The sequence below is a fragment of the Petaurus breviceps genome, unplaced genomic scaffold (assembly GCF_028583685.1).
Source record: "Petaurus breviceps papuanus isolate PSGF00001 unplaced genomic scaffold, PetGlider_PUasm1.0 90977, whole genome shotgun sequence".
Taxonomy (NCBI): Eukaryota; Metazoa; Chordata; class Mammalia; order Diprotodontia; family Petauridae; genus Petaurus; species Petaurus breviceps.
The window spans coordinates 18881160-18903456 of NW_027187391.1; the positions used below are offsets into that span (position 1 = coordinate 18881160).

General features: G+C 38.3%; 1 protein-coding gene across 3 annotated transcripts in view; it reads left to right on the top strand.

Annotated features, from left to right (window-relative positions):
- Window positions 1-3803: 3803 nt before the first annotated feature.
- PTPRK (protein tyrosine phosphatase receptor type K) overlaps window positions 3804-22297 on the top strand; it is a 759288-nt gene continuing 740794 nt past the window's right edge. For all 3 annotated transcript variants that reach the window (XM_069077441.1, XM_069077439.1, XM_069077440.1), the window contains exon 1: window positions 3804-4170. In XM_069077441.1, the coding sequence (XP_068933542.1) occupies window positions 4074-4170 (97 nt within the window). In that variant the 5' untranslated portion in view covers window positions 3804-4073. The remainder of the gene's footprint in view (window positions 4171-22297) is intronic.

The following is a 22297-nucleotide window of genomic DNA, read 5'->3' on the forward strand; positions in this document are numbered from 1 at the left end:
AGATGATTTTGAAAAATGTATGAATAAAAATTAAAAAAATAAACATAATAGTTCACAGGCACTCTTTTTTCATTTTAGTTACTCTTTCCCCTAAAACAGTAAGGCAGCTTAACAAATAAAAACCTGCCAGCAATATCAATTCGAGAATTGCTGAACAATTTATTGTATATGAGAATAATAGAATATTATTGCAACATAAGAAATGATGAAAGGGACAATTTCAGAGAAACCTGGGAAGGCTTGTTGGAACCTGTGCAAAGTGAAATGAGAAGAACCAGAAGAACAGTTTTACAACAACAACATTATAAAGACAAACAACTGTGAAAGAATTAAGAACTCTGATAAATATAATGACCAACTATGATTACACAGGACAGGATAACTGATCCTGAAACATGCTACCTATCTCCTGGCAGAGAGGCGGTGAAGTAAAAGCCTAGAATAAGATATGCATTTTTTTTCATGTGGCCAGTGTTGGAATTTGTTTTGCATATTTGTTGCAAGATTTTTTTTCCTTATATATTGTTGACTAGGTAGAAGAGAGAAGATGGGAATGGGGTTGTCAAAAAGAAAGAAAGAGAAAGAAAAATATAGACAAAGAAAACACAGATAAGAATATTGCTGAAGCATTTATTAAAGATTCATTTAAGAGAACAGAAGGATGGGTGAGAAGGAAGTGAAGATAATAAGTAAGATAACTGAAAGTTACATGCTTAATTTATTATATACTTAAAAAGAAAAACAAGGTGTACATAGTAGAGATTAATAGTTTCACATACATTCTTTTTCTTGTCCTACTTTGTGTATGGAAATGTTCATTTTATTTGGTATTTGAATTTAGAATTTTAAAAATTGAAAAGAAAAAATTTATCTGCACGTGTATGACTTGTGTGTATGGCATTAAACTTTTTTTTCCTTTACAAATCTTGCCCAAACCCAAATCACATACTGCCTGTTTTGGAGCCCACCATTAAGCCACTTTATATTTGTCTTTGTCTCTATCCTACACCCTGTAACAGCTTTTAACAACTTAAGGCATAGTCTTGGGTATTGCCCAAGGAGTAGTCCCCTAACCACCTACTTCTGAATTAACATTTTGTATATTATCATTATGTACAAGGACCAGTCCCAGGGTTATGGTGCAAGTTTATCTTAAGAAGAGACCACCCTCTTCTGTTCCTGCTGACCAAGCAGGGTCCCCGCACCCTTTACCCAGAACATGACCCCTAGCCTGTCCCCATCACCCAACACCCTCCACCCTTTATCCAGAATATGACCCCTAGCCTGTCCCCATTACCCAACAACCCTTCACCCCTTCACCCTGTACCCTCCACCCTGTACTGGGAGAGACCCCCCTTGCAGAAAAAGTTGCATCCTTATTCCCTTGTGTTATTAGCCCTGAGCTATATATCTAAGCAATGGCAATTCTTGGCTTCTGTGTGTCATTGCTTATGCTAGTTCCCCTCCCCAGTTGCGGTTTTTGTGGTTTTTAGCCTTTATAAGCACTGTTTGTACCCCAATTTGGGGCTGCCTGATTTGAGTGTATACTCTAGGTAGTCCAGTGTTTCATCAATAAATCCATACCTAAATTTACCTTGACCCAGGTCTCAGCTTGCTCATATTCTCTGCACAACAAATGAACCCACTGAAGCTACCAGGTAGCACTCACAGTTGATATGGGGATGCTCATTAGCTAGTGCAAAATTTGGTTGTAAAATAATGTGAAGAATAACCTTCTATCTGATAGTGGTAGCCCTACAGGGTCAATGAGTTGGAAAAAAAAAACAACTACAAACAAAATACTGCATTGTACCCTGGGAAGGAATAATTAAGCTAAACTGAATAGAAGTGTGTTAGGTTAGTCAGTCTATGCAGTCTATATCATTCTAGATTATGTCTTACGAGGTTGCTTTTACTTATTAAATTTTAGCTGAAAATGTCTTTTTTCTCCTGACTTTTTTCTTGTTCTTTTCTATCAGTGTTACTTTGGTCTGTAGGTTCTGCCATTTATTTTATCTCTGATACTATTTAATTTGGTTACAGGAAAGGTTCAGAGTATAAAATGTTAGGAAATAATAATAGAATTAATAGAATTTCAAGTTTTCCTTGACTTCCAAATGCCACATGTGTCTGAGCATGTGAGAGAGGTCAATATATATCACCTCATTTTTCTGTAGTTCTATAAAACCAATTTAGGCCCATCAGAATATTAAATACAACACTTTAAACTCTCTTCAATACATTTATGTACTTTTCTGCTATTTCCTTCCATACATAACACCACTGAATTAACTCCACACTATACAGGTTTAGCATGAAAGCAAGTGATTATGGTATTCAGCGAAATACTCGAGGCTGCTGAAGAAGAGTAAACTGTTAAGTATTTTTATTATATTTCTGCAGTATTATTAGCCTCTATCTAGATGAAAGAGACATTTTTGTATGAGGAAAAAACCTTCCTGCTAGGTTTTTCTTATGTTTTGAATAACCCCTATCCAGATATTGTCCATGACTGGTAAGCCAGATATTTCCAACGATCTCTGGTTTGGGGTCGGGGGTCCTGGTTTCAAAATCTGGCTGTGCCACTTACTACCTTTTTGACCTTGAGAAAATCCTAACTTATCTGGGCTTCCATTTCCTCCACTTTTAACCTTGTGGTCAGACTAAAGCACCTCTACTAGCCATTCTAGTTCTAAACCTACGCTCCTGCTACTTCCTTTTACACTTCTACTCGCCAAGAATCTACCTGAAAGATAATACTGCGCCTTCTTTGGCTGGGGGTGGGGCGGGGTAAGGGGGGGAGGGGGAGGAGGAGGGAGGGAGAATTGCAAGAGATGGAAGATTTCAAAACTGTACAGAGTAAATAATGTCACACCATCTATTTGGCAAATGCCCAAAGTGAGCCTAGCAGAAAGCAGACGAGCCAGCTTCTCATGCTAGAAAAGTTGAGTGTTGGCTTGACACAACACCATTCATTTATTTTTTATGCATTTATAAGATGATATAAATATCGGAGTTGGAGGTGATGGGAAGGGGAGGTGGAGCATTCCCTCAAGTCTCCCTTCTTTCCACCACAAACTGCTCCCAATCTGCTCTCCTTTCTCATCTTCTCCTCCTTGCTTCTATACAATCCTACAAGCAGTCTTTCCCCATTCTCTTCAATACCAATTCCTTCCCTCGGTGCTTATATCCACTTTATCCAAGATAGATCTTGTTTTTACATAGTTGTTTGCCCATTGTGTCCCCCCTTCATTAGAATGGAAACTTCTTGGGGGGCAGGAAGTGTTTTGCCTTAGTATCACCAGCGTTAGCAACGTGTTTGGCACATAGGTTTAAAAAAAAAAATGCTTGTTGCTTGTCAAGTTGCCGGGACAGGGTTACTTCTCGGCCCCTTGAATCGGGGGTGCAGATGTTCAAGGACTATCTTTTCTTTAGTCTAGCCGCCGCTGTCGAGGTTAGAAAAGCCAGGCTGCCATTTCTCTCCCCTTCTGCCTCCAATCCAACCGCGCCCCACAAACACAAACGTGGATGCAGGCAGCAGAACAAAAGCGCCCGGGAACCTGAACGGCAGCTGCCGCTCGGACAGACAGATGGACAGGCAGACCCCCTAGACCGACGCGAGGACCGACGCTCCTGGACCGCGCTGTTCTGCCGGCGTGCTGGGCTTTGGTCTCTCCGGCAGGAGGCGCGGGTGGCCGGGCAGCCTGGGCTCGGGAGTCCCACATTCCTGCGAAGTGTTTGAAAACGGAGGAGGAGACGTCAGCCCGCGGGGCTCCTCCCCTCTCCCCTCAATCCCTCCCTCCCTCCGCCTTCCACCAAAGTAACTCTGGACTAACAAGAGTCGCCGCTGCCGCCGCGGAGCATGGAGAGCCGCCGCGGCCGCACCGGGACGAAGGTTGCCCCTGTTCCCCGGAGCTAGTTTGGAGTCTGCGAAGAAGCCCAAAGAAAGTGATCGCGGTGTGGCTGCTGGAGGCCAGATTTCGGCCCGCGAGGTCTCTCCTCTCTGGGGTTCCACCGGAGGGGGGGCAGTGTGTAATTTGCGAAGCGGGTGGAAAACTTCTCCCCAACTCAACATGGATACAGCGGCGTGGGCGCTGCCTCCCTTCATGGCTCTTGTGCTCCTCTCCCCGTGGCCTTTCCCAGGAGCTGCCCGAGCCCAGTTCTCCGCAGGTAAGTTGCTTAGCGGCGGCGCGTGTGTGTGTCTTCCCCCACCGCCCCCCCCCCCCCCTTTTCCGGCAGTGCTTTAGCAGGAGGGGCTTCCTTGAAGGGCTAGGGGAGGGGAGAGGGAAAAAGCCCTTGTATCCCGAGTCGGGAAAAGGTGCTTGGGGATCCCTGGACCGTGCTCGAGTTTCCGGTTCTTGAGAACCGTGGATCAGGAGAGAGGAGCCAGACTGGCACTTTTCGTTCTTGTCACTTTTATTATGCAAACCCATTGTTTCTTTTAGGACGCTTTCCCAGCTTAGGGTTCAGGTCACTCATAGGTGGCGATGTCTCAGTGTACTTGTGCTGGAGTGTTGCGGTTGCCTGGTTTTTCCTCCAGGGATTGTTAGCAGCCGAGTCCGACTCTCTCTGGGTTAGTAGGGTAAGGGGTAGCAAAAGTACTGTGGACTTCTTCAAAGATACTCTCTAGTTCTTGTTGATATTTGGTACTAGTTCATTTAAAAAAAAAAAAGAAAAAGAAAATCAACCCCCCTCCCACCACCCACCCCACCGGGGAAGCCAGCCTTTTAATTGTGGCGGATAAAGTAATGTGGAACTCCCTTCCCTGCCAGGTAGTGTTTGTCCCAGGAATAATCGACCCTGCCACTAACTTCTTTCTTCCCTTCCTTCTCCCTCTCCTGTCCCCCACCAGCCTTCCTAGTAAGGTTAAAGTACTCCTGATCTTTGTATTGTTGATTTTCTCACCTAGACTTAAGGTGTGCTCGAAACATGACTTGAGGAAACAATATTCATATTCCATGGGAGCCAGGTTTGGGCAAGGTTAAGCTCTCGCATAAGTGGGGAGCTCGGAGTAGGTTTTAGAAATCAGGCTACTGCGCTGCTAAGGTCAACTGGAACTAGGCAGAAAGGAGGATCAAGGTGATGGGGCGCCGGGGAGGGGACGGAATGAAACTCCTGTCGCCAGGAAGACAAACACATTGGCTCATAATTCAAGCCAAGAAGAGCCCTTGAACCCGGTCCCTTCCAACGGATCTGGTTCCTGCTCCCCTTCCCGTGCTACTGGCGCCTTCTCAAATAAAGTAACTTTTTGTCGGTTGCCTCCTGTGTCTCTTTTGAACCATTGTGAGTTTCACCTGGTGGATGGCGGCGTGCAGTGGGGCTCTGTGGCTCCTACCCGCCAGTCCCAGCAACTTGGCTGGCCAGGCTCCCACAGCTCCACTTCGCTGGGAACTGCATCTGCTGCTTTGGTTGGTTGTGCAGATGGAGACACAGAGGTGGCCAAGTTATTATGGAGAAGATAGAACGGGGAAGAAGCTTCACAGCTATCTAGGTTATCAGCATGTCTATTCTGGAGGAGATGGATAATTAACTTAGTTTATAATTGGTGGTTTCCTCACGTGCTTGTGATCGTCCAGTTTTCTGGAGGGTAAAAAATCCTCAGCCTGAAGGTTTCTCGAGTTATGGCTTTATTTTCTCTCTCCCCTCCCCCTCTCCCCCCTTCCCTTCCCAGAATCTATAAAGGGAATCAGGCTAGAGAAATTCAGGTAGTTCATGTGCTGTGTATGCAGTGCAGTCAGGCAGAGATTATGAAATACAACGCTTGCAATAAAAGCTGTTCTGAATGTTAGCCATGTAGGTGATATATGCAGAATGCATTTGCTGCCTGTGATGAATGATCTGATAATAGAATTTAATTCTTCTTATAGTAAACATTACTGCATGCATCTCTGACTTAGTATGACTATTAGTATTGGAGTTGTTCTTGATGTGTAAGGCATTCTGTGCAGGCAAGTTGGAAGGAGTATTGATTTCTGCCACAGTGTTTGTCACCGCATTGAGTGCCTGAGCTGGAAAAGACAAGGGGTTTGTTAATTGAAAGTTTGAACTCCTGGCTAGTAGAGTGATTACACTACATGTAGTCAAGAGTTGTAACCACTATTGTTGCCCCAGCTCAGGATACAGTCAGTAGTAAAGAAAACGAGCCATTTCTTGTAGCATACATGTAAATATTACTTTTTCTTCAGAAGAATGCTTTTAAATCAAGAGATTGTCTATTGTAAGAGGTTTTGATATCTCAAATGATTTATCAGAGAGCTTCCTATAAAACTTTTGAGATAAGTAAACCAACACTAACATCCTATTCTTCTCTGTGGTGTCTTTTCTACTGAACAATTATTTATTCATTTGTGAATTATATCTGGCCTGCTTCCAAAAATAATACATTCTGAGTAAAGCACTATACATTACTGTACCAAGGGGCAAATAAATGGTGGAACAGACCAGTTAAAAGGCTGGTTCATCCAGGAGGTAAAAGACAGTGAAACTCATTGGATGTTTTCCATCAATATGTAGACTGAGTAGAGTCTGGATATGACTGGATGATGATCTGGAAAGAGTAATAATAAACATTTTTCTGACTTTATCTGACCTGAGTAGATGTTCTTTGCTTTTCTGGTATTCTCCTTACCCTTTGTATGTTTTATCATTATGAATAAAAGGTGGAATAAGTTGTCTTATACAATAGACTCCAACTAGTTGAATAATTATGATAGGATATGCTGAGATGTTCTTTTCTGATTAAGAAAATAAAAGTTTGGCTTTATGTTAACTAAAGTAAAATGATGTGCTTCCTTAATGGATGTAATCTTCACAGGACTGTGTGCAACATAAGTTTCATAAATAAAGAAAATTGCATCAGGTATGATACAAAATTGATTTGCATATAATCTGCTACTTAGTGTGAGTCTTTGAACGGTCCAGTTGTAGAAATTGAAAATCTGTTTTGTTAAGAATGGCTTTAGTTGAACATTGGTATGACATTGCTAATATTAATTCCAAATCCTGTTTAGGTTTGATGCAAAAACACAGATACTAAAAACATAGTAAGCATATTAGTTAGTGAGGTCCATATGGCAATGTTGAGTTTTTCCCTATGGTGTTTTTTTTTCTTGGCTAGGTTTTAAATTGGTAGACCAGTCAATTCTTTTGGGAAGCCCTTTGGAAAAGCACCTTATAGTTTGTAAAGTGCTCTACAAATGTAAGATGGTATTAGTGTTATAAAGAATCCCTACTATTGTATGCATTTTAAAAATTATATACGCAGGGGTCAACTTGCCACTTTAGGAAATTATAGTGTATGGTTCATTTCAAACAAATCTTGTTTTATGCAGTATACCAAGAAGGCCACTGGAAGGTTTGATATTTCATCATTACTGCTGTAGTAGCAGCTGCATTTTTAACTGTGGTAGATAATAAGTTTAAAGTTATTTCAGTATTGAAGAATTTTGTGATTGGTTGAAGCATAGACACACTATGAATGAAGTTCATTTTAAATAGACCTTCCTACCAAGCTCAAATGAACACATGCTCTCATTTTTCTTTATTTCATTTAAAACAGCAACACCTTTTTCATAGTTAGGGAAATTGAGGTGTAGTAAAGTTAAGTGACTTGCTGAAATTATTCAGTGAACCAAGAATGAATCTCTGTACAGAAACCAAATCTCCTCACTTTAGTTTCTGTAGTATAGTGGATTTTTGTGGACAGAAGAAGTGGTGTCCTCCACGATCATAAGACATAAGAACTCAGGTCTTCATAACTGGCCACTTCTTTCCTTATCTGTTCAATGGATCCAATACCCAGTTGTTGTTAAGGATCAAATTAGTAAAGTGCTGTATTAATCAAGTGAGTAGATCCTAAATGTCACAAGGTATCACTTGGCATGTCTTTCACCTTCAACTAGATTGTTTTAACCAGTATTATCCACAGGCTACAGTGCAATTTTTGTTATTTCTAAGAAAAAGAGATTGGTATTCTTTTGTACTTACTAGCCTTGTGCAAATCATTACTTGTGCTGAACAAGTGGGTGAGTGTCTTATTGGCATTTTAAATATTCTACAGCTGAATATATTTTACAAGTCAATTTCTTTTAGTAATTTTTATTCTGAATTCCTCAGTTCAGTTTTCAGTATTAGTGTCCAGCATAAAATGTAGTATTTTAGATGCAGTCTTATCAGTGTCCTAGAGAGGGACTATTGTCTCTCTAGTGTGATGTATGTCTTTGCATGCAGCTCAAGATACTACTATATAGCTTCATGTCACATTACAAGGCAAATATGCATGCAGTTGCTCTCTTCTAGTTCTTGCATCTCATTTAGCAGTTCTGCTTCTGTGTTGCATTTTTTGGTGCTATCTTCCCCTGTTTTATATGCAGAAACAAGCATAGAAGTCTTTAGAGTTTGTTTTAATTGTCTGCACATCTATTAACACTCTTCAGTGCATAAATTTTATGAAATCAAAACAAGTGTCAACAAAGGTGCTACCACAGGATGTTTCCTGGTAATGGCTCATACTAACTCTCAAACTCTCCACATACTTTATCTGACAGAATTTTTTTGGTGATTTTCTTAGTCCATGTAATACCTCATTTTGTGTCTGTCCTAACCAGATGAGGAGAAACAGATCTGGCTGGTGCTGGGGCATTAGCATGTATGGTGCTGATAGCTCTTCTTTCTCTATTATTAAGTGTATGTTAGGGTGACCACCAAAAAAAAAACCCAAAAACATTGTCTTGTGTTAGGACCAAAAAAACTTCTGATTCTAGGCACATTTTTTTTAACTGAAAATGGACTCTCACATCCACTACTAATGCTAGTCATGTTCGCATTGAACTTTATGTCTCTATTTCTATAACATTACGCTTGGTTTATCAACTTTTACATGCTTTGCCACCATGTGGTAGTTATATTTAGGGAAACTTGCTTTGTTGCTTAGTAATATTTTTAGTCCCAGTATCCTCTTGGGATATTAAAAGTATTAGTAAATGCATAAGGAATAAATAATATTTACTATGGTCTTGAAGCTATAGGAAAGCTTGACTAAGTTTATAAAAACATGGATTTGAATTGAAAAAGACTTTAGAGATTTTTCGTGTTTGGGGTTTTGTATTTTGTTTTCCTGTTCCTATTCCCCTTGCTTGCTCTTCAGGGGGTGGCAAGAAAGAGGAATGCAGGAAGGCTGACAGACAGGAAACAGCCGAGAGAATTTATAGATTCTTCTATTTTGTTGTTTGTAAAGTACAAATAAGAAAAAAAATTCAATTCTTTAAGGAGGAGAGTTTAGATGACCTTTTACTTCTTTTTTTCATAAAGAAAGAAGAATCCTAGGCTTATCTCATTGTTATCTCTTTAAAAGCTATACCTCATCCAATTAGTAGACCAAAAATTTCCTCTTAGCTAGATCTTGTCCTAAGGTTGGATCTATTCTACCTACTTTCATTTGTAAGATTCTTCTTGCCTTCCCCCCCCCCATATCATCTTATTTCATGTACTACACTATATATGACTTTTCTTTTTGTCTAAAAATATTATAATGCTTTTTAGCACTGCTTATTCTTCATTAAACCACATGCTGGATATCACCATTATGAATATTCTATTCATAACATTATGGTGTTTTGTATTTCATATCAAAATACAAATCAGTATAATAGATTAACATTGGTACCATTGACTTTTGACTTTGTGTCATCTTATCATTTGCCTTTCACAGAAGAGGTATTTATTTATATTTCATGCAGGGAGAAAAACATGGAGTCAGTTATTAAAATACTTTATTATAAAGGTAGCTAGAAAAAATTCTTGTTGAAGTGTAATAAATAACTTCAAAATATTCTCTGGAAAACTTTATTGCTTTGTTTGAATATTTATTATGTTCATTGAGCAATCCTTAAGAAATCTGATTCTGGAGATAGAGACCAAAAATCCATTTCCTGATTAATATTTTTTTTTTGCAGGAAATGGTCTAAAGAAAATGGGATTTCCTTAATGTAAAGCGGTTTGATAGCTACAATAAATAGCTTTTCTATGACCACACTGAGCAGGTTGGTGGGTGTGGTATCTTTATTTTCCTTTAATATTTTAGTAAAGTGCTTGAGGAATTATTTTGATTTATAGTCAGTTTTTCCAGTATTGGAAACAAAACTCGGATGATGAATTGTTTTAAAAAAAAAAATCGTCGCCTTCCCATCTTTTCAAGTGTTGAGATTTTTTGGGGAAAAACAAGCCTTTGGGGATATAAGCATCATAGGGACTGAATTGTGGAGCATTGCCATTAATCCACTTAACATTGAGCTGAATTTTTTGGCAGTCTTCATTGCATATTGGTAATCCAGAAAAAAAAAAAAACCCACAAGTGTCTTATTTTGTCACTTGTAATTGTTTTAGGAACAAATTTAGCAATTTGAAGTGAAATAAGCCATGTTTTTGATTGCTTTTATTTCAGAACAGTTAAAGGAGTTGATAGAGAGTGTACTATGATTTGGAGGCATTCTAGTGTGGTGGAATGATACCTGGAACCAGAAGCAGAGGACCTGGTTCCTCCTTACTACCTTAATGGCCATAGTCTAGTGAATTAATTTCTCTGGGCCTTTGCTGATCTTTTAGAGAGCCCTTACAGCTCTCCATTTGGGATCCTGGGTTCTAGTAAAAGATTTGTCATTGTAGCATGTTTTCTTCTCAAGAAAAAATTAATTAGAATTAATTAGATTAATTAAATTCTAATTAAATTAATTAATTAGAAATAAATCCAAACAGAAATTATACACCCTCATTTAATTGTTAGAATTTACCTTTCAGTAGTCATTATTCTGTTCTGTGGGAAATGAGTTAGTTAAATTAAGTTAGGTGTATAAAACATTTTTTTTGTTATTTTTCAGTTGCTTCTGACTCTTCATGATCCCTTTGGGGTTTTCTTTGCAAAGGTACTTAGTAGTTTTCCATTTGCTTCTTTAGCTCCTTTTACAGATGATGAAACTGAGGCAAACATGGTTAAGTGACTTGCTTAGGGTCACACAGCTAGTAAATGTCTGAAGCCAGATTTGAACTCAGGAAGAGGGGTCTTTCTCACTCCAGGCCCAGCATTATCCACTTTTCCATCTAGCTGCCATATAAATTCTTTTACTTGAGGGATAATATGTGACATAGGATTCAAAAAACCTTAAGAGATTACCTTAACCCAACCCTTTCATTTTATAGGTGGGGATGTTGAGACTCAGAAAGATGGAGTACTAGTCTTTGCCAAGAAGATGTTGAATAATAATTGCTTAAGGTCTTTCCATGGATGACACCTGATTCATATCAGCACATTCTGGTAGAGAGGTAGTATGAAGTATTATAGTGGATGCAGAGGAGTCAGAAAGATTTGAGTTTCAGATTACCTGTCTGGTGTCTGTGTAACCAGGCTCTGAGACCCTGGGCAAGTCACCTTAACCTCTTGTCCTCAGGCAGCTCTCTAAGATTTTAAGTTGTAGGACATTTGCCAATTCTGCAGTGGTTGGGAAGATTTACTCTCATGGAGTGTCCTAAACAAATGAAATCACAGTTTTCATCTCCCCCTGAAATCCTTTTACAATTTATTTGAAGGTCAGAAAATTATTTCCCCCATTTTGCAGATGGAAAAACTGAGTTGTTAAGAGGACTCTATATGTACCTTGTGATTTATAAGTTAACCTTTTGAGGTTAAAAGAATCTTTGGGGACAAATTACGCTCAACCTTTCACCAACCCTCATTCTGCTAAAAAGCAGCTGCTAATGGGCCTTCCTTCTCTAAAGCTCATTCTTGTGTTGCTTTGCAAAGTAGCAACTGACTGCCTAGAGAAATTCCCCCAAGTCTGAGTAGAGCAATGGAATAATGTACAACCTTTTAGGCAGCAGCCTGGGAAAATAAAGTTCCTTGACTCAGTTTGAACACATTGACCCATTGAACAAACACATATTTACATCCCATCAACCTCCCAAATCTCCCTACTTCCTATTGAATCACATAATGGTTTCCTTGCTATCAACAACCTTACCAAAGCTACAAAGTTTTCCAGGGTATGGGCTGTACACAGTCTACTTGAAAAGACTTCCCATGTAAACTTCAGTGTAAAGAAAAAAAAGTTTTCATAATGAATTAATTGATGATTGAAACATGACTGTGATTGTTACTTAAAAAAAAAAACCCAGGAAATATTTACCTATTCATAGCTTACCTGTTAAGATATATTAAAGCAAATGCAAAATCAAGGGCCTGAAAGAAGAAAGCTGCTTTTAATGGGAATGAAAAGAATGTGGGTCTGTACTTCACTATCATTGTTGTTGTGCTAAGTATAGTAAGGGAAAGTTCTCAGGAGAGGAAAGGAGAGGTCGGGGAAAGAAGAGAGGGGAAAGGGAGTGCAGAGGTGGGGAGCTTCTGGAAAGGAGGAGAGAGGAAGAGGAGGGGAAAAGAAAAGAGGAGGGGAGAGGAGAGATGAGGAGGGTAAATGAGAAGAGAGGAGAGGGAGAAGATAAATGAGAGTATAAGAGGGGAGAAGAAGGTGAGAGGAGAGGAAGGAAGAGCAGGGAAGGGAGAGAATTGGGTAGAGTAGAGGAAATGATAAGAGGGATGGATGGAGTGGGGTTAAGGGAATTGAAGGGGAGAAAAAAGAATAAAGGAGAGGAAAGAAAGGGAAGGGAGGAGAGGAAAGTAGAGGAGGGTAGAGAAGAGGTGGGAGAATAGAAGGGGAGGAGGAGAGAAGAGGAGAAAAGGAAGAGAGAGGAGAGAACAGGAGAAGAGAAAAGAAAGGAAGGGGGAGGAGAGGGGAGAGGATAGGAGGGGAGATGTATGAAGAAATGGATGTGACAAAAACAAAAGGCATTAATGAAAAATAAAAAGAGCATATCTGGTTCCCAAGAACCAGGAGCAGTATCAGATTGAATTGTACTTAGCACACTTTTGTCAGTAACATTTGTATTGGAAGCTAAAATACAATAAATGGTATTTGTTTAAATGTTGCCAATAGCAATTATATTTTCCTGTAGAATCTTAGTATTAGATGGAAACTTAGAGTCATTTTGCCACCACTCCCTCCTCCCTGGAAGAATGCCAGCTCCACTGTCCTAGATGACAGTTCTGGATGCATTTTAAGAATGTTTGTAAAGAGAATGCCTTCTTCAGGGGGCAGTCATTTAATAAGTGAGCATTCACACTTAGAACATATTAAATATTACTAGTATTCTTTTTGTTGCTGTCTGTTCTCCATATTAAAAAAAAAAAAACTTAAAAATACCCCTGAGATTCTTGTCAGTTTTCTCAAAAGAGAAATTATGATGCCATATACACTGTACAGTATTGGTGTCAAAACATAATTTTACTTGAATTAGATAGCTTAGTTTGGCATTCTTTTAGAAATGGATTTTCCCAGAAGACCTAATTGCCATCTTATTAATGAGCCTGTAAGTGTTTTTCTTGATTCATTTACTATTCTAAGTGTGTCTACTTTTCCTGGCTGTTTCTGCAGTGAAGTCTCTGATTAAATCATGACTGTTGTATTTGTTTTTTACTGCTCACCAGCAATTCAGAAAATATCGCAAGAATGGTAAGGTTGTGACAGAGGCTAATGAAAAACAAGAAGGGTAAATTAATGTTAATCTCTAGTGTTCAGGCAAAACTTGGTAGCTTACCTGGGTATGAGGACTATTTTATATAAACTGTGGTAGGAGCTGGAGGGAGTCAGGCTCTGTGTCATTATGGAAATATTCTTTGCATACATTTTAGTCTGCTCTCATTGTCACCTTTAAAATGAAAATCCTAGAAAACCACGCTTTTCAGAAGTGATAATTCTGTTCATTTCTTAAAATGCTGGAGTCTACTCAAGTAGACTCACTTTTTCTTTTATTTCTTCTCTCCCTCTCACATATTTGTTTCTATACGCTCATTAAAGGGTTATTTTATAATGTAATTCAGAAGAATGTATTCAGTTAACACGGATGCAGAACAGACAGAATCTGACTTCTATAAAACCCAGTTGTGTCCCATATTGGTATCTTAGAGGGAAGGAAGCCAGGTGGTATGGTGGATAGAGTGCCACACATGGAGTCAGGAAGACTTATTTTCCTGAGTTCAAATCTGGATTTGCTAACTTTGTGACCCCATACAAGTCACTTAACCCTGCTTGCCTCGCTTTCCTCATCTGTAAAATGAGCTGCAGAAGGAAATGGCAAACCACTCTAGTGTGTTTGCCAAGAAAACATCAAGTGAGGTCAAAAAGAGTTGGACATGACTTAAATGACTGAACAACTGTTGGTATTTTTAGTAAACAAAAAGCAATGATAGTGATGAAAACCTATGAAGAAGTAATAATAAAAATTAATAAGGCCAAAGGAAATTAACATAGAAATGTAAAACTACTTTCACTGTACATTTTTAATCCTGCAGTTTTATGTATTTAGCCTAGTATAATGGATAGTCTGAAAAACCTGGGTTCAAGTCTTTCATGTGGACTTGCCCAAGCTCTTACAGCTTGTAATGCAGGTCTGAATCAGGATTTGAACTCAGGTCTTCCTGACTCCCATCTCAGCATTCTGTGCAATATACTGCCTACCTGCCAAGATGTTAGATAAGATGATAATGAATAAAGCTGTAGTTATCCAGGAAAATAAAAGGAAGACAGAAGAACTCCACAACTAGGTCTGCGGTATTCTTTAGGCTTGGGCTTTTCTTTAACATCTTTTATCCTTTTTTTCCATAGAAGTTGAACAATAAAGTATTTTTCCAGGTTTTGGAGGAAATTTTTGTTCCTTTGTTCGAATTGAATGTGAAGATAGATGTGATTTTCATCTGGGAGTGTATGTTGAGGCAATGTGGAGAAATATTTGGGATCAGTAAGGACTGGATCCATATGCCCTCTCTTGATACTTCCTAGCTCTGTAAGGACTGGGCAAGTCACTTAAACTTTGCTCACCTTCCTCATCTGTACACTCAAGATAACAATCTCTGTAAGACCTACACTGTAGGGTTATTGTGTGATCAAATGGGATGGAATATGAAAAAGAACTTTGTGGATGTTACCAGTCAGCCACTCTTATTATCACTATTGTGTTATACTTCTTAAGACAGTGAATAAACATTTATTAAGAGTCCACATTTTTGGGATGGCTAGGTGGTGCAGTGAAGAGAGCACCGGCCCTGGAGTCAGGAGGACCTGAGTTCAAATACTGCCTCAGACACTAAACACAAAAACTAGCTGTGTGACCTTGGGCAAATCACAACCCCAATTGTCCTGCAAAAAAAAAAAAAGAGTCTACATGTGCCAGGCACATGAGGGGCTTGTATGGGAGTCTTAGTAATAGGCACTAGTGAGTTGTGACATATTTCATCAAAAATTTCATTGAAGCAGGAATGTTTGTTAGCCTGGGTAACAGTGCTTCCTTATTACTGCCCCAGAGGAATCCTACATCCTGGAGTGCCTTGGATATTGATGTCTTAGATAATATAAATACTTTTGTTAGAAGTTGTTTATATGTTAGGGAAATGCTTAAGATTTTATGTATTCCTTTCTTCCTAGTAAGTTTCTCTAATTATGTCCATGGCTTATATTTAGGTAGAGTTTTAAAATTTACAAATCGTTTTCCTGACTATAACCTTATGAGGTAGATTGTTTTGAGTATAATTGAATTATAAATGAGGAGGGCAACATTTTTGTCCATTCACTTATTTAATAATGATGGTCAACTTTGTTTTTCAGTGCAATTTACAAATATAACCTTGGAAAGTTGGTACTATTTTTATCACTATTTTTTGGGTGAAGAAACTGAGGTGGACTTGCCTAAGTTAAGTGACTTGCCTAGGGTACACAGCTATTAAGTGTCTCAGGCTGGATTTGAATTTGGGTCTTCCTTACTCCAGATCCAGCCCTATAATATACTGTGTCCCCCTAGCTGCCGTTATAACTTATGATGTAGTACTTTCAACTAGTCTACATATTTATGAATAAAACTTATTTTGTGTGCAGAAGTTTTTAATATGTATTTTTTTCCTTCCATTTGAATGAAAATCAGATCAACCTTTAATGTAATCCCTTTTTAAAACTGAGGTTCTATAGTCCAAGTACAGGAGAGTTTATCAGTTTACCAACTATTGTGCAGAATTACAAAGCTAAAGGAGACTGACAACAGGGCCGTTTATAAGGACATTGAATGTTAAACCAGAATGCTGTTCCATCATAAATTTAATTCTGGCAAGGCCCTAGATGTCAAAATTAACATTAGTGATGATATTACTAATAATTTTTTTCTATCTCTGTTGGCTTTAAAAATAATTTTGAGAATGCAAGGAAATTTCAGCTATCTGTGATTTCATTAATAGGGGATGCTTTATTGACTGATACAGATTGCAACCCCTTCCATGAATTAGAAAAAATTCTTAAACAAGTTTCTCTGGCCCCAAATTTCAAAACCTGGAGACAAACCTCTAATAATGCCATTAAGATGACACCCCAATCCCCAGGAGTCTTTTTTGCATTATGTGCTTTGATGACAAGAGTTAGGCTTTGTGGACATTACCATGAAGAATCCAGTGGTAACCTCCATGTCACAACAAGGTATCTGAGCATGGCTAGTGGCAGAGTAAATGGAATCCCATGCTTCAGTGATTTCATAAGTGTGGATATCCCCTTCAGCTCACTCTTTCAACCCATCTGTTTATTCTCATCCTCTGAAATTCTTGTACATGTATTTCCATAAAGCTTCTGTAGAAGATGCACCTGATATACTGGGCCTGCTCTGCTCAGACTGGGAATCTCTTGTTTTCTCTCTTACTATATGATTGATCCACCTCCTTTTTCAGATATACATGCCCTTGATGTCTTTTATGTCAATTTTTGTGCTGAACTCATCATGGGTGAGATGCTAGTCAACTCATAGCCATCAATTTTATCTCTAGTTTTAATAATTCCAAGATTATTTCTATGATATAGGATATTGGGTATCCCTGAAAAAAATGGTGTTTTTTTTTTTTACAAATAGGGGCTACAATAAATATTTTTGTGTTTAAGCATTCTTTTTCTTTGTTTTTGGTTGTTTGGGAAATCAGTGGATTTAAATTTAAAGTTTATAATAGGATTACATTTACAAGCTAATTCAGAGGAACCTGTGCAGTCAATCTATAATGTAGCTTGAAATGCTATAAATTTGGAATATGTCACTGATTTTCCTAGGCTTCTGTTTCCTCAGCTGTAAAATGAGGGGGTTGTATGTGATGGCTTCTGAGATCCCGTCTAGCTTTAGATCTGTGATTTTAATTATTAGTGCTGTTGCACTATTAGTAATTAAAATAGGAAGCAGTAAACATATTAAAAAATTTCAATGCTGTTGCTGGAGTAAAAGTAGGTTTAATTTACAGAAGAATGAGGGGGAGTAGATTGAATCTTTAATGGAAATTCTGAAAGGGACCTTTATAGTACCTTGAAGAGCTTTAGAGATTGAGGGCAGTGGTTCTTATGTCTAATTTCATTTTTCACAACTCAAGATTTTCCTTTTCTTGGTACAGGGATATTCCTGGTGCTGTTAGCCCTAGGATTGGAGGTATTTATAATCTAATCTCCTGATTTTATAGATGAAGAAATTGAGGCTCAGCAAGGTTGTGGCTTGCCCATGATCAAACTGGGAATGAATGACACAGCTGGGATTTGACCCAGGTTTTCTGTTGCCACAGCCAGGCACTTTCCACTGCACACACACACACTGACTTTAAGGCTTTTTTGCTGACTCTCATATGAAATAAAGGCAGGGGGGACAAGATTGTAAGAGACAAAATTGTAAGAGACAGAATGACAGATGAATATTATTGCTAGTATAATAAAATATATTAATAAATAATTAAAATAATGATGCTTTATATTTGTACAGCACTTTGTGCTTTAGTATACATAGGCAGTGCAGTAGATATAGTGTGCACCATGGATTCAGGAGGACTGAGTTCGAATCTGGCACCCGAAATTTATTAGCTGTATGACCCTGGTCAAGTCACTTACCCCAGTTTGCTTCAGTTTCTTCATCTACAAAATGAGTGGGAAAAGGAAATGGCAAAACACTCCAATATTTTTGCCAAGAAAACCCCAAATGGGGTACGAAGGTTTGGACATGCCTGAAATCACTAACCAACAACTCACATTTGATCCCTCAAATGGTTCCATGGAGGAAGAAGGCAGAGAGCAAAAACTAGCGCTACAAAATGGCGATTTGCTTCATGTCATATGGCTAGTAACAGACTGAGCCAGGGATGGAAGAGATACATACAGTGGTCTTTCCATCATTCCACCTTTTTACCTCCAAAGAGAATATGTTTGTGTGAAAATGTCTGAGCCCGAGCTAAGCTAAAAAGGAAAGGTGGTTGGTGCATAGCCTGGCCCTTGGCAAGGTCTGGGGCCTCCCTTCCCAGACTCCTCGCAAAAAGGGAAAGATGGTTAGTGAACTTTATCTGTCTTGGGTAAAAGGAGCTATAGATCCCTTGGTTACTATTCAGTGAGTAAATTGGCCTTGGGATAGGTAGAGAAAGTGGTAGGTCATACAGTTGAGTATAAAAACAGTGTTTATTATTGAGAGAGTATCTTAGAGGTGTTTCCTTGTAAGATCTAACTCAAAATGTTTTTGATGGGTTCCTGGAATGTGAAATGGAGTAGATAATGTTCTGGCCTGGAAATCAGGGGATTTGAGTTGAAATCCCACCTCTGAAACTAGCTGTGTTACCTCGGGCAAGTCACTTAAAACTCCCTGAGCTTCAGTTTTCCTATCTTTCAAGTGGGATAATAATGCTCATTCATAGTAACTTCTGAGACTTGTGAGAAATGTAAACCCTTTGAAACACTATATAAATGTGTTGTGTTTAGTAATGGTTTTACTGTTTACCTCATTGATTTGGCCTGGGGTAGTTTAAAAGACATAAAGTAGAGAATAAAAGTTAGATTAATTTAACAGTGATGTAGGAAATGGGAACTGAAGTTTTTATTTTTTAGCTGTTTTAGATATTTAGATGATGGAATTTCTCTTGTTTCAGGCACAAGAAAATACTGTTTTATTCCATTGGTCTTAATATGGTATTTAAAGTTGAGGATCTTCTTCAGTCACATGACCATAAAGGCACTTAGTTTGAGAAAAAAATTATCATCATGCTATTTTACAGAGAACAATCATTGCATCATTGGTCATATATCTAAAGCTTGGCGAGTCCGCAGAAGACATCTAGTTCAGTTCCTTATTTTACAGATGAAGAAACTGAGACCCAGGGAGGTTAAATCAACTGCCCAAGGATGAATGAGTAGTACACATTGGAGCAGGGATTCACATCCAGGTTAGAGCCAGTGGTCTGTCTACCTGTCCACTCCTAAAAATGAAGGTCTGACCATATCACTTCCTTACTTAATAAATTGCGGTGGCTCCATATTACCTCCAGAATCAAACATAAAATCCTGTTTGGCATTCAAACCCCCTGATATCCTGCTTCTCCCACCTGCCTTTCTAGTTTTCTTATGTCTTACCTCTTCTCATCCCCCTAACCCCAACCCCCATACCCCGGAATTCAATGACAATGACTTCCTATCCTGCTTTTGTTTGTTTCCTCCATCAGATTATGTTTTGCTCCTTGAGTGATCTGGGCTAATCTAGGCTAAGATAGTAAGTATATAGATTAGAGTATAGTCAATTTGTGATCATTCTAGGAAGCTTTTTGGTTTGCCATATTTCTGAGTCTGACTTCTTGACTTGGGTGAAAATCAGTTCAGTTAAAATTTCATTGCATTCTCCTCTCTTTTCCTTCTTTCTTTCCCCTTTCTTTTCCTCATCTTCCTCCTCCTCTTCTTCCTTCTCCCCTTCTGCCTGCTCTTCCCTTCCTCACCCTCCTCTTCCTCACACTCCCCTTCCTCCTTTTCCTCCTCCTTATTCTAATTGGGCTGGGGAATATAGTGAAATAGATTGTGGATTTCATTTAACTATGCTGTGTCTTAATTAGCATAAAAATGCATGATTGACTGTAAAGTTTTCTGACTGGCCTTTGAGGCACACTGCTCTGAGAAATGAGTTTTAATGGCTTTACTTACTTAATTGGGAGCAAATTGAGAGGTGAGTAAAGGGAGGACAAAGTTTTCTTTCAGGCAAATCTTATCCTACCTGTATTTGATTGAGAGTAAAATAAGCCTGTTTAGGTAGCCAGAATTTCCACAGAGTTGGGATTTAAAGAAGCTCAAAGGTCTGTTAAAGGGTAACAAAATAAGGCCAGATGAGCATTGCTTTGGACCTGATGTGATCTGGGCCTATATACCTTTGGGGCTGGCTAGAACTGAGAAAGATGCTTGGGACTTTTTCTTTTATAAATTGTACACTTTCCTTTCAGAAAATTGTTTATTAGTCCTGAACATTAAAAAAAAAAAAAAAAAGAAATATATATTCATGTGCTGGGCTTGGTGGCAAACTCCTGTAATCCCTATTATTGAAGAGGCTGAAACTTGTAGATAACTAGTTTAGAACTGAAGATTGGCTGTCTGAGGGAGTTCACATGCTCCTTAAGGAGGGCCAACTGACTGGGGATGGAAAGACCAGTGCTTCCATGCTGGTCAGCATTGGGGATGAGACTGAGTGGATGTGCAAGATTCACATTAAAAGTCTGATTTAAGCTTAAATTTGAAGGAAACTAGAGAACCTAACAGAGGGTGGGAAGGAGTGAGTGCATTCCAGGCACGGGACCATCCAGGGTCAAGGCATGGAGTCCTTTGTGAGCTGTAACAATAAAGCCAATTTGGCTGGATCAGGGAGAATCTAGAGAAGTTATCTTTTAACTTTAACAGCATGTTAAATTGTGTACTTTTTCAGGGGTACTACTGGTTTGCTCTTTTCTCTTTTTGGACTAAATTTGTTTCTGTCCATTGACCTTTTAGCTTTGTTTATCAGTATCACTGAATTTTCATGCTTATCAATTGTGATAAGCATGAAGATTGAGCAATAGAGTGATAATTTGCCTAGCACAGATTTAGTAGAACTAGCAGATAAATTGACACACGTAGACTGAATTTACACTTAATACCTATGATATTGGTGCCACAGAGAAGGTATAAGCAATCCAATTCTAGTAACCTGGCATGTATTAGTGCTAAAGCACATGGTAATGTAGGAGTGTAATAATTAATAGCTGCCAGCAAACAATAGTACCATTCAGATGTTAACTATAAACATCTTAATGTTGAACAGAAATGAGAAAATAGACATTTCATATATTTGTTTCAAAGTTTATGTGTTTTTGTGAAAGCAACATATGGCAAACCCAGTCAGCATGTTTACTGTAATTTCTGGGTAATTGCTTAATATTATATTATTAAATTACTTAATATTGTAATATCAAGATAATCTATCTAAATCCAAATGCATGTATAACTTCATTAGTAAAATGTACTATTTAACATGATCAAAACAATGTTATATGTAGTATATGGGTGTATGTGTACATATACATATTTAACATATATGAATTTTCTTTAAAATTTAGTTGTTTTTTTAACCATAAAAGTTTTTTTTTTAATTGTAGATGAAAAAATGTTAAAATCACTATAAATAGACAATTCCTGTTAAACTTCTTGGCACTTTTTAGATCTTTTTCCAATAGCTTCCATAAAGAGACCTTTAAAAAATCCATTACTGAGAAATCATGATAAGAAGATATTTGGTTTTAAGAGTTTTGCTTGGGTTGGTTAACCTAGCATGGTGGTGATAAGGTTTTGACAGTTTGATCTTCTATCAAAACATAACTTTTTGCACAGGTGAAAATTTTTCTTCCATGGCTGTAGGTATATAAAGTGTCCTATAAATGAGTAGTATTGATTGAGTTCTGTGGAACTGAGCAGTATCCTGTGATTAGTCCATCATCTTAACTAGAAAAAAAAATTTTCCCCTCTACTATCTCCCTCCTATGCGGACAGTCCAGTTTAATTGAATTCAATAGATTGCAAGCTTTTAAAGGGTTAGAATCAGATCTACTTAATTTATTTTTGGTTTGTTTTGTGTACAGATCAGTTCCAAGTTCAGTTCATGCTGAGTAAGTGCTTTTTGGTTATGATTGAGTAGCAGAAACTAGTTTATATCATTCCTTTGGCACATATGAAAGAGTGGAATGTGCTTTCCAAACTTGAACCTTTTTACCCCTGGTCTCTATATGTACCTGAGAGAGAGAGTATCACAGACTTCTGGAATGTATTGTATCAGCTGTTCTTACTGTGGCACTTTAGGAAACACTTTTTTTCTAAAAAAACTAAAATAAACAAAAAATAAAGAGTGGAATATGCATTTTCAGTTGCAG